Source organism: Danio rerio, chromosome 8 (genome assembly GCF_049306965.1).
Source record: "Danio rerio strain Tuebingen ecotype United States chromosome 8, GRCz12tu, whole genome shotgun sequence".
Taxonomy (NCBI): Eukaryota; Metazoa; Chordata; class Actinopteri; order Cypriniformes; family Danionidae; genus Danio; species Danio rerio.
This window is the reverse complement of record NC_133183.1, coordinates 36791016-36806319: the sequence shown is the minus strand read 5'-3', so window position 1 is coordinate 36806319 and position 15304 is coordinate 36791016. Positions and strand designations below refer to the sequence as shown.

The 15304-nt window shown below is 42.8% G+C and overlaps 3 protein-coding genes across 6 annotated transcripts; all 3 read right to left on the bottom strand.

Annotated features, from left to right (window-relative positions):
- Positions 1–10: 10 nt before the first annotated feature.
- Positions 11–4766, bottom strand: LOC141375744 (E3 ubiquitin-protein ligase RBBP6-like). 2 transcript variants are annotated; one of them, XM_073910684.1, is made up of 7 exons: positions 2645–3196; positions 2354–2451; positions 2175–2250; positions 1940–2028; positions 1803–1863; positions 1561–1700; positions 1205–1465 (listed from the first exon to the last, which is right to left on the bottom strand). In XM_073910684.1, exons 1-7 carry the CDS (start codon positions 2648–2650, stop codon positions 1291–1293), a joined length of 645 nt encoding a protein of 214 aa, XP_073766785.1. In that variant the 5' UTR covers positions 2651–3196; the 3' UTR covers positions 1205–1290. The 2 variants fall into 2 exon arrangements, with proteins under 2 accessions (XP_073766786.1, XP_073766785.1); XM_073910685.1 differs by lacking the exon at positions 1803–1863 and having other exon boundaries at positions 11–1465; positions 2645–4766.
- LOC141375741 (E3 ubiquitin-protein ligase RBBP6-like) lies at positions 4638–10530 on the bottom strand. Of its 2 annotated transcripts, XM_073910678.1 has the most exons (7): positions 7348–10358; positions 7057–7154; positions 6878–6953; positions 6643–6731; positions 6506–6566; positions 6264–6403; positions 4638–6168 (listed from the first exon to the last, which is right to left on the bottom strand). In XM_073910678.1, exons 1-7 carry the CDS (start codon positions 7351–7353, stop codon positions 5994–5996), a joined length of 645 nt encoding a protein of 214 aa, XP_073766779.1. In that variant the 5' UTR covers positions 7354–10358; the 3' UTR covers positions 4638–5993. The 2 variants fall into 2 exon arrangements, with proteins under 2 accessions (XP_073766779.1, XP_073766780.1); XM_073910679.1 differs by lacking the exon at positions 6506–6566 and having other exon boundaries at positions 5907–6168; positions 7348–10530.
- A 76-nt stretch (positions 10531–10606) lies between these two features.
- LOC141375747 (E3 ubiquitin-protein ligase RBBP6-like) lies at positions 10607–12616 on the bottom strand. 2 transcript variants are annotated; one of them, XM_073910690.1, is made up of 7 exons: positions 12048–12580; positions 11757–11854; positions 11578–11653; positions 11343–11431; positions 11206–11266; positions 10964–11103; positions 10607–10868 (listed from the first exon to the last, which is right to left on the bottom strand). In XM_073910690.1, the coding sequence occupies exons 1-7, from the start codon at positions 12051–12053 to the stop codon at positions 10694–10696; spliced, it is 645 nt and encodes a 214-aa protein (XP_073766791.1). In that variant the 5' UTR covers positions 12054–12580; the 3' UTR covers positions 10607–10693. The 2 variants fall into 2 exon arrangements, with proteins under 2 accessions (XP_073766791.1, XP_073766792.1); XM_073910691.1 differs by lacking the exon at positions 11206–11266 and having other exon boundaries at positions 12048–12616.
- Between the last annotated feature and the right edge of the window lie 2688 nt (positions 12617–15304).

Genomic DNA, 15304 nt, shown 5'->3' with positions numbered 1-15304 from the left:
TTGACAGTATTCTAGTGCACTACCATGTTGTGTTCTAGTATAAATATTTAAATTTGAAAAAGAATAATCTGTTGAACGACTTAATTAAATTTTAAAATACCATTAGTTTGTTTATAAGCTGTAATCATTCATTCATTCATTTTCTTTTCGGCTTAACCCCTTTATTTATCAGGGGTTTCCACAGTGAAATGAACCACCAACTTATCCAGAATATGTTTTACGTTGCGGTTGTTCTTCCAGCTGCAACCCATCACTGGAAAACATCCATACACACTCATACACACACACTACGGACAATTTAGTGTATTCAATCCCCTGTACCGCTTGTCTTTGGACTGTGGGGGAAACCGGAGCACCTGGAGGAAACCCACTCCAACACAGAGAACATGCAAACTCCACACAGAGTTCACAGAGGGGAACATTTGTGCTCTGGCCAAGTAAAAGAATAAAATAATGAATATGTTATCGTACAGTTGTGCTTCTGGTTGTTCATGGTTGAAGGTTCTTTGCCAATTATGTTCTTTTTTTATCTGAAGTTGCCTTTCAAAATATCTACTGTCCTATAAAATAAGAGCAAAGGCCCTTAAACAATTAACTCTTCATACTTTAATGTTAAAATGCTGTCTTTTTCAGGTTATTGTTCAACAGTACATTAAACAGATTGTTTAACTGATACAACACAATAAGCCTACAGAATTGTTAAATCAAAAGTGTATTTTAAGCAAAATAGTATTTTGTCATTTAAGAAGTGACAGGCAGAACCTTAGCAACTGAGATGGGTTTAGCAGGTGTCTAGCTGAGGAAAGCCAGAGTCTGTTCTGTTGTCACCCTTACTGCAATAGCAGAATAGTGTGATATGTAAAATGTGTTAATCAGTCCTTTTAAACCATGAAGGGGCTAGGTTTGTGTGTAACATGTAAACAGACCTTGTAAACCATGATTTTGTCTGTCCCCATAAGCCTGTGAAATGTCACATAGTTAATTTGAGTGTGTTGTGAAACTAAAATTGCTGTTTTTAAGCGTTGTTTGCCTTTTGTAGCTCAAATAAAAAATTTTGGCACAAGTTTTATGTTCGTAGGATGTTGGCAAAGGTATGTCCCCGTAAACCACCAAAAAGTCACATTGACCTCATAAACCATGTATGCCTGTATGTGTGTGTGTTTGTTGCACTGCTGGAGTGAAGGTTAACCAGTCCACACAGTTCATGCGGCTATAATCTTTATTATCTTTTATTAATAAACTATGTACAATATTTACACGTCGGCTCCAGGTCTCTTGGATGAAGGTCTCTCAGCGACGTGGTCTCTTCTGGTCGCCGCGCGTCTCTGGTGAAGATGGGGAGCGGGACCGTTTCCCTCCGGCGTCCCGGACCGAAGATGCCGCACCTGCTGAGGACGAGGAGGGCAAAGGCTCGGTCTGGCAGGAGAAGGACGGCCTCTTTCTCTTCTCAGCAGCATAGGCCTCACTGAACAGATCGAGCGCAAACACACACAAGCAGACATCATGTGAGATTTGGACAAACACTAGAACATGCGGCTATGCCAAGTACAGTTTACTCACGCGTCTATGATGGGAATGACGTATCGGCCGCTGCCGTCTATCATGACTCCCTTTCGGTCTGGGTCGTCCACCTCCAACAGGAAGCTGCGGGGAATCCCTGTGCTCTTCCGGATGCGCTTGTGCGGCGCGGAGCGGCTGCCCTGTGAATTGAGGAGTGACAGTCAAACTCTGAGCAAACAATCTGACTGATGAGGACAAGAGCTCAAGTTCACAGCAACCGTGAGCTTGGAAAACCCAGTTACCACATTAGTGGGGCAGTGCCTAATGTGGTGTCCCGGGATCCCAAGCAGCCTCATGGCCTCACTAGTGAACATCAGAACCATGAGAATCAGCTCAGACATCTCTCACAAAGCAAACCTGTCAGTGTCTGAACGCTCACCTGCTGGAGTAGTAGCACAGGCTGGACTGGTACATCACCGCTTTCAGCTTGTCCTCCTCTGACGCCTTTGCCTCAGCCAGATTCTCAGTCTGTTTCACAGGCATTTGCACATTTGAATCTTTTTCACCCTCAACCCTTCAAACAATCTCAAATCTCCCTAAGAAGCTGAGTGCGTGTGCGTATATTGTGTGCTTTACATTGCGTTTTGCTATTGTGCTATTCATTTGTTCAATACCTTCAACAACTGCTCCAGTGAGAGGAGTGAAGGATCAGCTCTAGGTGAAGGTTCACGCCAGCGTCCAGCTTGATGTCTGCAAAACAAAGGAGCTTGTGTGACTAAAACACCAGGGACAGACCAGGAGTCTTCATATAACATCTAACAGAGGACGCGTGTGCTCATTTCACAGCACTTACCCAACAAATCTTCTGTTTGAGGACTTCAGTCCCGCCGCAGGGATCCGTCTGATGATGACCGACGTGTTTTTTAGGGATGAGAGCATCATCTGTGTATTCTGACAGCAAAATAAAATCAGAATCAGCACATAATTATGGAGCACGGTATACTTTGAGAGCCATTAGCCTTTTAAAACAGCCAAAACATCCCTACATGTCAGCATCAGCACCACCTTACAGCTTCCAGAAGTGTCTGATGTAACGCATCTAATGTTAGCGTAGAACAGTTGAAGTGTCTTTTCCTCAACTCACCTTCATCAGTCTGGGCGTTGCTGATCTTCAGCTGGCAGAACTTCAGCCTCTTGCTCCTCATGATCTGCCGCTTCAGCTCCCCCGCGCTGATGTTGAGGCCTTCAAACTGGAGCGAGTCGTAGGTGAGTCGACTCTGGAACCTGTAGTGAACACAAGACATACTGAACACAAACACAAAGCACAGCGTAATAAAAAGGGTCAAACCTGAGTGATGGGAACAGCAGGCGATCAATCGACGTATCCAACGATCAATAATATCGATAATCTGGAAAAATTGTCACGGAGGACGCAGAGATCAGATGCCAATCGACACAGCGAGATTCAAACAACACCCACAGGACGGTTGTCATGGATGCTGATGATGAACACGTGACGCATGCGCTGTACAACTTCCGGCAATATTATCATTACTAATATTAATTTTATTGATAGTAGTAGTAAAATCATTGCGATAAGTATAATAAAATAAACAGCAGAACAGTTGGCCATCTCTGAATAATACACAGCGACGTTTCCCTGCACGAACGATTCAGGCCTTCGCCAAGAAGACTCGGGTGAGTCGATGATTCAGGGATTGATTCAACTGTCCGTTCATCCTATTGGCTTCTTTGGCTGAATGAATCGTTCAATGCTTTACTCAAATAAAGCGGCCTCTTGCTGCCACCTATTGGGGGTTTGCTTTTTTGTTTTCAAAAGTACTTTGACACTTTTTTAAAGGCACCTTTAAGTTCATTTTTGCACAAAAGCTCGTCTCTGTGCGTTCCAAATGGTTTGAAATTTCCTTAGCACATGGTTTTCTTGATGCGTTTGAAATTTTCAATGTAAATCCACTCGTACTTGCATTTGATCTTTATTATGCCTTAAAATCAAAACTATACTAAAGGTGTCTTATCCAAATGCAGATTTTCATTCAAAACGTTATGACAGAACCATATTACTTTACAGTGGCCCATGGATATATATATATATATATATGTGTGTGTGTGTGTGTGTGTGTGTTGCTTGTTTCTTATTTACCCATGCAGTGACTTTTAGGCATAAATACTATGTAGGCTTGCTAAAGGGTTGCATGAGAAATGTCATCATCGTGAGAGCTTGACTTTTTTTTTGTCGCTGCCTTTAGTTGTGGTGAAATGAGATGCATCATGTCGTTTATCTGTTTGTGCAGTCTGTACCTTCATTTCTGAATCGTGTGGCATCGTACTTGAAGCCAAGTCATTTAGCCCAAGGCATAGTTGTCTTAGAATGAGTAGTTTGCTGATCAAATTCCACATTTTGATGAGGCAAAACACATCTTGGATGTTTTAATTACTATTTTAGGTGAAAAACAAAACAATGAGATTTGTGTAAAATCTAAAGTTAACCAAGTCCAGCCCGCCATCTTGTCCTGCCTCTCAGTTCTCTTAAGCCTTGGGCCGGCTCTGTGAAGTGGCCTCTTTTGGGCTCATCATTGAAGACCGGACGAGCTGCAACATTTCGTTCTGCCAGGTTCTGGGAGTAGATGAGCATGTCATCGCTCTAGACTATGGTCAACTTGTGAAGTTACTCATACACCTCCGCTCATGGCATATTACCATTAAAATGAAACTTTTCCAGCAGAATATGACGCTCTAAAAAAAAAAAACTCCATCGGCACTGGTAACTATGAAAAACACGACTGAGCACTAATGGTACACTCAACAATTTACACTGACATTTGAAGGATCACCTGTCATTAAAGACTGACGTAAGAACGCTGGAGGAACATCAAATTTTAACACGGAAGAGTTTTTTTTGTCTCTCTCAAATTAAAGCAATATTTCTTAATCTTGTTGTTTTTTTTTTTTTTTACTGTACAGTTGCCCCAGGTGTTTATCAGGTGTGATGCCTGCTCATCTGACCTTTGACCTCGGCACTCAACTGCTGCCAGTTTTCTTTCAATGCCATGAGATTTCTGAATTCTACATGCAGGAACCGATGCATTCCTTTTTTTTCCTTTTTTTTTTTTAAACAAAACAGATATGGCAGACACGGCCAAACATTGAAACTTTGGAGGGCATTGAGGGGAAAAAAAAGCACAATATCATCAAGGGGAATAAAAGGTTTGATCAAAGCGTGCGTTTACACACGTTCATTTAAATATGGACAAAACCAACATTGGGTTATTTTTGTTATTAGATTTAAAATGCACGGACCCTATTTGACCCAGTGTTCATGTATACATATGTTTTTATGAATGAATATTTTTGCATATAAAAGATAATAAAAGACTGACTAGACAGATTAGATAGTTTAATAGACAGATTGACACGTGTAGTCATTCGTTCCTGTGTATTTGATGACTAGCTTCCAGCAGTATCTGGCTGCAGACTTGCATGCAATCTGAGACACAAAGCACTCAGCGGAGCTAGTGAGGTCACTGTGAGAGGCGGGGTTAGGGGTGCACACTCACTGACAGCCTAGATTTAGCCTGGTTTTAACCAAGCCGTCTATTAGACTTTTAACCCTTATGTATTGTTCATATTGTTCAAGTGGCTGTTTTTGCCCCCAATGACCTCCATTATAACTAAACTTGTTTTAATTGCAAAGCCATGACACCAGATAGTAACTCATTCTTTATTGTTGGTGGTTTCCCTGTTGGGATGAGATAAAATGAGTCATTTTTACTTTTGATGGTCAGTTGGAACCTTTAAACACCCCAAAAAAATGCTTGCTGGGATGGTACCAAGAGGCTGTGCTCACTTCTGGACAGAGGGGGTGTAGACTTGCAGCTAGTGCCGATAAGTGGTGCAGACGCTGAGGCTGTTCTGTATGCGAGTGTTGAGGTTTTGAAACATCAGCTGACAGCGTGTAGGTAGAGAGTAGCAGGTTCTGGGAGTAGATGAGCTTGTCACCGGTGTAGACTTTGACCGACTTGTGAAGTTACTCACAAGACCTCCGCTTAGGGGACATTACCATTCAAATGAAACTTTTCCAGCAGAATATGACGCTCTAAAAAAAAAAACTCCATCGGCACTGGTAACTATGAAAAACACGACTGAGCACTAATAGTGTACTCAACACTTTACACTGACATTTGAAGGATCACCTGACATTAAAGACTGAAGTAAGAACGCTGAAAAAAACCCATCAGATTTTAGCCCAGAAGAGTTTCTCTTTTCCTAAATTAAAGCAAAACTTCATGATATTGTGTTTATGAATTCATTCGTGTGTGTGTGTGTGTGTGTGTGTGTGTATGTGTGTGTTGCACTGCTGGAGTGAAGGTTAACCAGTCCACACAGTTCATGCGGCTATAATCTTTATTATCTTTTATTAATAAACTATGTACAATATTTACACGTCGGCTCCAGGTCTCTTGGATGAAGGTCTCTCAGCGACGTGGTCTCTTCTGGTCGCCGCGCGTCTCTGGTGAAGATGGGGAGCGGGACCGTTTCCCTCCGGCGTCCCGGACCGAAGATGCCGCACCTGCTGAGGACGAGGAGGGCAAAGGCTCGGTCTGGCAGGAGAAGGACGGCCTCTTTCTCTTCTCAGCAGCATAGGCCTCACTGAACAGATCGAGCGCAAACACACACAAGCAGACATCATGTGAGATTTGGACAAACACTAGAACATGCGGCTATGCCAAGTACAGTTTACTCACGCGTCTATGATGGGAATGACGTATCGGCCGCTGCCGTCTATCATGACTCCCTTTCGGTCTGGGTCGTCCACCTCCAACAGGAAGCTGCGGGGAATCCCTGTGCTCTTCCGGATGCGCTTGTGCGGCGCGGAGCGGCTGCCCTGTGAATTGAGGAGTGACAGTCAAACTCTGAGCAAACAATCTGACTGATGAGGACAAGAGCTCAAGTTCACAGCAACCGTGAGCTTGGAAAACCCAGTTACCACATTAGTGGGGCAGTGCCTAATGTGGTGTCCCGGGATCCCAAGCAGCCTCATGGCCTCACTAGTGAACATCAGAACCATGAGAATCAGCTCAGACATCTCTCACAAAGCAAACCTGTCAGTGTCTGAACGCTCACCTGCTGGAGTAGTAGCACAGGCTGGACTGGTACATCACCGCTTTCAGCTTGTCCTCCTCTGACGCCTTTGCCTCAGCCAGATTCTCAGTCTGTTTCACAGGCATTTGCACATTTGAATCTTTTTCACCCTCAACCCTTCAAACAATCTCAAATCTCCCTAAGAAGCTGAGTGCGTGTGCGTATATTGTGTGCTTTACATTGCGTTTTGCTATTGTGCTATTCATTTGTTCAATACCTTCAACAACTGCTCCAGTGAGAGGAGTGAAGGATCAGCTCTAGGTGAAGGTTCACGCCAGCGTCCAGCTTGATGTCTGCAAAACAAAGGAGCTTGTGTGACTAAAACACCAGGGACAGACCAGGAGTCTTCATATAACATCTAACAGAGGACGCGTGTGCTCATTTCACAGCACTTACCCAACAAATCTTCTGTTTGAGGACTTCAGTCCCGCCGCAGGGATCCGTCTGATGATGACCGACGTGTTTTTTAGGGATGAGAGCATCATCTGTGTATTCTGACAGCAAAATAAAATCAGAATCAGCACATAATTATGGAGCACGGTATACTTTGAGAGCCATTAGCCTTTTAAAACAGCCAAAACATCCCTACATGTCAGCATCAGCACCACCTTACAGCTTCCAGAAGTGTCTGATGTAACGCATCTAATGTTAGCGTAGAACAGTTGAAGTGTCTTTTCCTCAACTCACCTTCATCAGTCTGGGCGTTGCTGATCTTCAGCTGGCAGAACTTCAGCCTCTTGCTCCTCATGATCTGCCGCTTCAGCTCCCCCGCGCTGATGTTGAGGCCTTCAAACTGGAGCGAGTCGTAGGTGAGTCGACTCTGGAACCTGTAGTGAACACAAGACATACTGAACACAAACACAAAGCACAGCGTAATAAAAAGGGTCAAACCTGAGTGATGGGAACAGCAGGCGATCAATCGACGTATCCAACGATCAATAATATCGATAATCTGGAAAAATTGTCACGGAGGACGCAGAGATCAGATGCCAATCGACACAGCGAGATTCAAACAACACCCACAGGACGGTTGTCATGGATGCTGATGATGAACACGTGACGCATGCGCTGTACAACTTCCGGCAATATTATCATTACTAATATTAATTTTATTGATAGTAGTAGTAAAATCATTGCGATAAGTATAATAAAATAAACAGCAGAACAGTTGGCCATCTCTGAATAATACACAGCGACGTTTCCCTGCACGAACGATTCAGGCCTTCGCCAAGAAGACTCGGGTGAGTCGATGATTCAGGGATTGATTCAACTGTCCGTTCATCCTATTGGCTTCTTTGGCTGAATGAATCGTTCAATGCTTTACTCAAATAAAGCGGCCTCTTGCTGCCACCTATTGGGGGTTTGCTTTTTTGTTTTCAAAAGTACTTTGACACTTTTTTAAAGGCACCTTTAAGTTCATTTTTGCACAAAAGCTCGTCTCTGTGCGTTCCAAATGGTTTGAAATTTCCTTAGCACATGGTTTTCTTGATGCGTTTGAAATTTTCAATGTAAATCCACTCGTACTTGCATTTGATCTTTATTATGCCTTAAAATCAAAACTATACTAAAGGTGTCTTATCCAAATGCAGATTTTCATTCAAAACGTTATGACAGAACCATATTACTTTACAGTGGCCCATGGATATATATATATATATATATATGTGTGTGTGTGTGTGTGTGTGTGTTGCTTGTTTCTTATTTACCCATGCAGTGACTTTTAGGCATAAATACTATGTAGGCTTGCTAAAGGGTTGCATGAGAAATGTCATCATCGTGAGAGCTTGACTTTTTTTTTGTCGCTGCCTTTAGTTGTGGTGAAATGAGATGCATCATGTCGTTTATCTGTTTGTGCAGTCTGTACCTTCATTTCTGAATCGTGTGGCATCGTACTTGAAGCCAAGTCATTTAGCCCAAGGCATAGTTGTCTTAGAATGAGTAGTTTGCTGATCAAATTCCACATTTTGATGAGGCAAAACACATCTTGGATGTTTTAATTACTATTTTAGGTGAAAAACAAAACAATGAGATTTGTGTAAAATCTAAAGTTAACCAAGTCCAGCCCGCCATCTTGTCCTGCCTCTCAGTTCTCTTAAGCCTTGGGCCGGCTCTGTGAAGTGGCCTCTTTTGGGCTCATCATTGAAGACCGGACGAGCTGCAACATTTCGTTCTGCCAGGTTCTGGGAGTAGATGAGCATGTCATCGCTCTAGACTATGGTCAACTTGTGAAGTTACTCATACACCTCCGCTCATGGCATATTACCATTAAAATGAAACTTTTCCAGCAGAATATGACGCTCTAAAAAAAAAAAACTCCATCGGCACTGGTAACTATGAAAAACACGACTGAGCACTAATGGTACACTCAACAATTTACACTGACATTTGAAGGATCACCTGACATTAAAGACTGACGTAAGAACGCTGGAGGAACATCAAATTTTAACACGGAAGAGTTTTTTTTGTCTCTCTCAAATTAAAGCAATATTTCTTAATCTTGTTGTTTTTTTTTTTTTTTACTGTACAGTTGCCCCAGGTGTTTATCAGGTGTGATGCCTGCTCATCTGACCTTTGACCTCGGCACTCAACTGCTGCCAGTTTTCTTTCAATGCCATGAGATTTCTGAATTCTACATGCAGGAACCGATGCATTCCTTTTTTTTCCTTTTTTTTTTTTAAACAAAACAGATATGGCAGACACGGCCAAACATTGAAACTTTGGAGGGCATTGAGGGGAAAAAAAAGCACAATATCATCAAGGGGAATAAAAGGTTTGATCAAAGCGTGCGTTTACACACGTTCATTTAAATATGGACAAAACCAACATTGGGTTATTTTTGTTATTAGATTTAAAATGCACGGACCCTATTTGACCCAGTGTTCATGTATACATATGTTTTTATGAATGAATATTTTTGCATATAAAAGATAATAAAAGACTGACTAGACAGATTAGATAGTTTAATAGACAGATTGACACGTGTAGTCATTCGTTCCTGTGTATTTGATGACTAGCTTCCAGCAGTATCTGGCTGCAGACTTGCATGCAATCTGAGACACAAAGCACTCAGCGGAGCTAGTGAGGTCACTGTGAGAGGCGGGGTTAGGGGTGCACACTCACTGACAGCCTAGATTTAGCCTGGTTTTAACCAAGCCGTCTATTAGACTTTTAACCCTTATGTATTGTTCATATTGTTCAAGTGGCTGTTTTTGCCCCCAATGACCTCCATTATAACTAAACTTGTTTTAATTGCAAAGCCATGACACCAGATAGTAACTCATTCTTTATTGTTGGTGGTTTCCCTGTTGGGATGAGATAAAATGAGTCATTTTTACTTTTGATGGTCAGTTGGCACCTTTAAACACCCCAAAAAAATGCTTGCTGGGATGGTACCAAGAGGCTGTGCTCACTTCTGGACAGAGGGGGTGTAGACTTGCAGCTAGTGCCGATAAGTGGTGCAGACGCTGAGGCTGTTCTGTATGCGAGTGTTGAGGTTTTGAAACATCAGCTGACAGCGTGTAGGTAGAGAGTAGCAGGTTCTGGGAGTAGATGAGCTTGTCACCGGTGTAGACTTTGACCGACTTGTGAAGTTACTCACAAGACCTCCGCTTATGGGACATTACCATTCAAATGAAACGTTTCCAGCAGAATATGACGCTTCAAAAAACTCCATCGGCACTGGTAACTATGAAAAACACGACTGAGCACTAATAGTGTACTCAACACTTTACACTGACATTTGAAGGATCACCTGACATTAAAGACTGAAGTAAGAACGCTGAAAAAAACCCATCAGATTTTAGCCCAGAAGAGTTTCTCTTTTCCTAAATTAAAGCAAAACTTCATGATATTGTGTTTATGAATTCATTCGTGTGTGTGTGTGTGTGTGTGTGTGTGTATGTGTGTGTTGCACTGCTGGAGTGAAGGTTAACCAGTCCACACAGTTCATGCGGCTATAATCTTTATTATCTTTTATTAATAAACTATGTACAATATTTACACGTCGGCTCCAGGTCTCTTGGATGAAGGTCTCTCAGCGACGTGGTCTCTTCTGGTCGCCGCGCGTCTCTGGTGAAGATGGGGAGCGGGACCGTTTCCCTCCGGCGTCCCGGACCGAAGATGCCGCACCTGCTGAGGACGAGGAGGGCAAAGGCTCGGTCTGGCAGGAGAAGGACGGCCTCTTTCTCTTCTCAGCAGCATAGGCCTCACTGAACAGATCGAGCGCAAACACACACAAGCAGACATCATGTGAGATTTGGACAAACACTAGAACATGCGCCTATGCCAAGTACAGTTTACTCACGCGTCTATGATGGGAATGACGTATCGGCCGCTGCCGTCTATCATGACTCCCTTTCGGTCTGGGTCGTCCACCTCCAACAGGAAGCTGCGGGGAATCCCTGTGCTCTTCCGGATGCGCTTGTGCGGCGCGGAGCGGCTGCCCTGTGAATTGAGGAGTGACAGTCAAACTCTGAGCAAACAATCTGACTGATGAGGACAAGAGCTCAAGTTCACAGCAACCGTGAGCTTGGAAAACCCAGTTACCACATTAGTGGGGCAGTGCCTAATGTGGTGTCCCGGGATCCCAAGCAGCCTCATGGCCTCACTAGTGAACATCAGAACCATGAGAATCAGCTCAGACATCTCTCACAAAGCAAACCTGTCAGTGACTGAACGCTCACCTGCTGGAGTAGTAGCACAGGCTGGACTGGTACATCACCGCTTTCAGCTTGTCCTCCTCTGACGCCTTTGCCTCAGCCAGATTCTCAGTCTGTTTCACAGGCATTTGCACATTTGAATCTTTTTCACCCTCAACCCTTCAAACAATCTCAAATCTCCCTAAGAAGCTGAGTGCGTGTGCGTATATTGTGTGCTTTACATTGCGTTTTGCTATTGTGCTATTCATTTGTTCAATACCTTCAACAACTGCTCCAGTGAGAGGAGTGAAGGATCAGCTCTAGGTGAAGGTTCACGCCAGCGTCCAGCTTGATGTCTGCAAAACAAAGGAGCTTGTGTGACTAAAACACCAGGGACAGACCAGGAGTCTTCATATAACATCTAACAGAGGACGCGTGTGCTCATTTCACAGCACTTACCCAACAAATCTTCTGTTTGAGGACTTCAGTCCCGCCGCAGGGATCCGTCTGATGATGACCGACGTGTTTTTTAGGGATGAGAGCATCATCTGTGTATTCTGACAGCAAAATAAAATCAGAATCAGCACATAATTATGGAGCACGGTATACTTTGAGAGCCATTAGCCTTTTAAAACAGCCAAAACATCCCTACATGTCAGCATCAGCACCACCTTACAGCTTCCAGAAGTGTCTGATGTAACGCATCTAATGTTAGCGTAGAACAGTTGAAGTGTCTTTTCCTCAACTCACCTTCATCAGTCTGGGCGTTGCTGATCTTCAGCTGGCAGAACTTCAGCCTCTTGCTCCTCATGATCTGCCGCTTCAGCTCCCCCGCGCTGATGTTGAGGCCTTCAAACTGGAGCGAGTCGTAGGTGAGTCGACTCTGGAACCTGTAGTGAACACAAGACATACTGAACACAAACACAAAGCACAGCGTAATAAAAAGGGTCAAACCTGAGTGATGGGAACAGCAGGCGATCAATCGACGTATCCAACGATCAATAATATCGATAATCTGGAAAAATTGTCACGGAGGACGCAGAGATCAGATGCCAATCGACACAGCGAGATTCAAACAACACCCACAGGACGGTTGTCATGGATGCTGATGATGAACACGTGACGCATGCGCTGTACAACTTCCGGCAATATTATCATTACTAATATTAATTTTATTGATAGTAGTAGTAAAATCATTGCGATAAGTATAATAAAATAAACAGCAGAACAGTTGGCCATCTCTGAATAATACACAGCGACGTTTCCCTGCACGAACGATTCAGGCCTTCGCCAAGAAGACTCGGGTGAGTCGATGATTCAGGGATTGATTCAACTGTCCGTTCATCCTATTGGCTTCTTTGGCTGAATGAATCGTTCAATGCTTTACTCAAATAAAGCGGCCTCTTGCTGCCACCTATTGGGGGTTTGCTTTTTTGTTTTCAAAAGTACTTTGACACTTTTTTAAAGGCACCTTTAAGTTCATTTTTGCACAAAAGCTCGTCTCTGTGCGTTCCAAATGGTTTGAAATTTCCTTATCACATGGTTTTCTTGATGCGTTTGAAATTTTCAATGTAAATCCACTCGTACTTGCATTTGATCTTTATTATGCCTTAAAATCAAAACTATACTAAAGGTGTCTTATCCAAATGCAGATTTTCATTCAAAACGTTATGACAGAACCATATTACTTTACAGTGGCCCATGGATATATATATATATATATATGTGTGTGTGTGTGTGTGTGTGTGTTGCTTGTTTCTTATTTACCCATGCAGTGACTTTTAGGCATAAATACTATGTAGGCTTGCTAAAGGGTTGCATGAGAAATGTCATCATCGTGAGAGCTTGACTTTTTTTTTGTCGCTGCCTTTAGTTGTGGTGAAATGAGATGCATCATGTCGTTTATCTGTTTGTGCAGTCTGTACCTTCATTTCTGAATCGTGTGGCATCGTACTTGAAGCCAAGTCATTTAGCCCAAGGCATAGTTGTCTTAGAATGAGTAGTTTGCTGATCAAATTCCACATTTTGATGAGGCAAAACACATCTTGGATGTTTTAATTACTATTTTAGGTGAAAAACAAAACAATGAGATTTGTGTAAAATCTAAAGTTAACCAAGTCCAGCCCGCCATCTTGTCCTGCCTCTCAGTTCTCTTAAGCCTTGGGCCGGCTCTGTGAAGTGGCCTCTTTTGGGCTCATCATTGAAGACCGGACGAGCTGCAACATTTCGTTCTGCCAGGTTCTGGGAGTAGATGAGCATGTCATCGCTCTAGACTATGGTCAACTTGTGAAGTTACTCATACACCTCCGCTCATGGCATATTACCATTAAAATGAAACTTTTCCAGCAGAATATGACGCTCTAAAAAAAAAAACTCCATCGGCACTGGTAACTATGAAAAACACGACTGAGCACTAATGGTACACTCAACAATTTACACTGACATTTGAAGGATCACCTGACATTAAAGACTGACGTAAGAACGCTGGAGGAACATCAAATTTTAACACGGAAGAGTTTTTTTTGTCTCTCTCAAATTAAAGCAATATTTCTTAATCTTGTTGTTTTTTTTTTTTTTTTACTGTACAGTTGCCCCAGGTGTTTATCAGGTGTGATGCCTGCTCATCTGACCTTTGACCTCGGCACTCAACTGCTGCCAGTTTTCTTTCAATGCCATGAGATTTCTGAATTCTACATGCAGGAACCGATGCATTCCTTTTTTTTCCTTTTTTTTTTTTAAACAAAACAGATATGGCAGACACGGCCAAACATTGAAACTTTGGAGGGCATTGAGGGGAAAAAAAAGCACAATATCATCAAGGGGAATAAAAGGTTTGATCAAAGCGTGCGTTTACACACGTTCATTTAAATATGGACAAAACCAACATTGGGTTATTTTTGTTATTAGATTTAAAATGCACGGACCCTATTTGACCCAGTGTTCATGTATACATATGTTTTTATGAATGAATATTTTTGCATATAAAAGATAATACAAGACTGACTAGACAGATTAGATAGTTTAATAGACAGATTGACACGTGTAGTCATTCGTTCCTGTGTATTTGATGACTAGCTTCCAGCAGTATCTGGCTGCAGACTTGCATGCAATCTGAGACACAAAGCACTCAGCGGAGCTAGTGAGGTCACTGTGAGAGGCGGGGTTAGGGGTGCACACTCACTGACAGCCTAGATTTAGCCTGGTTTTAACCAAGCCGTCTATTAGACTTTTAACCCTTATGTATTGTTCATATTGTTCAAGTGGCTGTTTTTGCCCCCAATGACCTCCATTATAACTAAACTTGTTTTAATTGCAAAGCCATGACACCAGATAGTAACTCATTCTTTATTGTTGGTGGTTTCCCTGTTGGGATGAGATAAAATGAGTCATTTTTACTTTTGATGGTCAGTTGGCACCTTTAAACACCCCAAAAAAATGCTTGCTGGGATGGTACCAAGAGGCTGTGCTCACTTCTGGACAGAGGGGGTGTAGACTTGCAGCTAGTGCCGATAAGTGGTGCAGACGCTGAGGCTGTTCTGTATGCGAGTGTTGAGGTTTTGAAACATCAGCTGACAGCGTGTAGGTAGAGAGTAGCAGGTTCTGGGAGTAGATGAGCTTGTCACCGGTGTAGACTTTGACCGACTTGTGAAGTTACTCACAAGACCTCCGCTTATGGGACATTACCATTCAAATGAAACGTTTCCAGCAGAATATGACGCTTCAAAAAACTCCATCGGCACTGGTAACTATGAAAAACACGACTGAGCACTAATAGTGTACTCAACACTTTACACTGACATTTGAAGGATCACCTGACATTAAAGACTGAAGTAAGAACGCTGAAAAAAACCCATCAGATTTTAGCCCAGAAGAGTTTCTCTTTTCCTAAATTAAAGCAAAACTTCATGATATTGTGTTTATGAATTCATTCGTGTGTGTGTGTGTGTGTGTGTGTGTGTATGTGTGTGTTGCACTGCTGGAGTGAAGGTTAACCAGTCCACACAGTT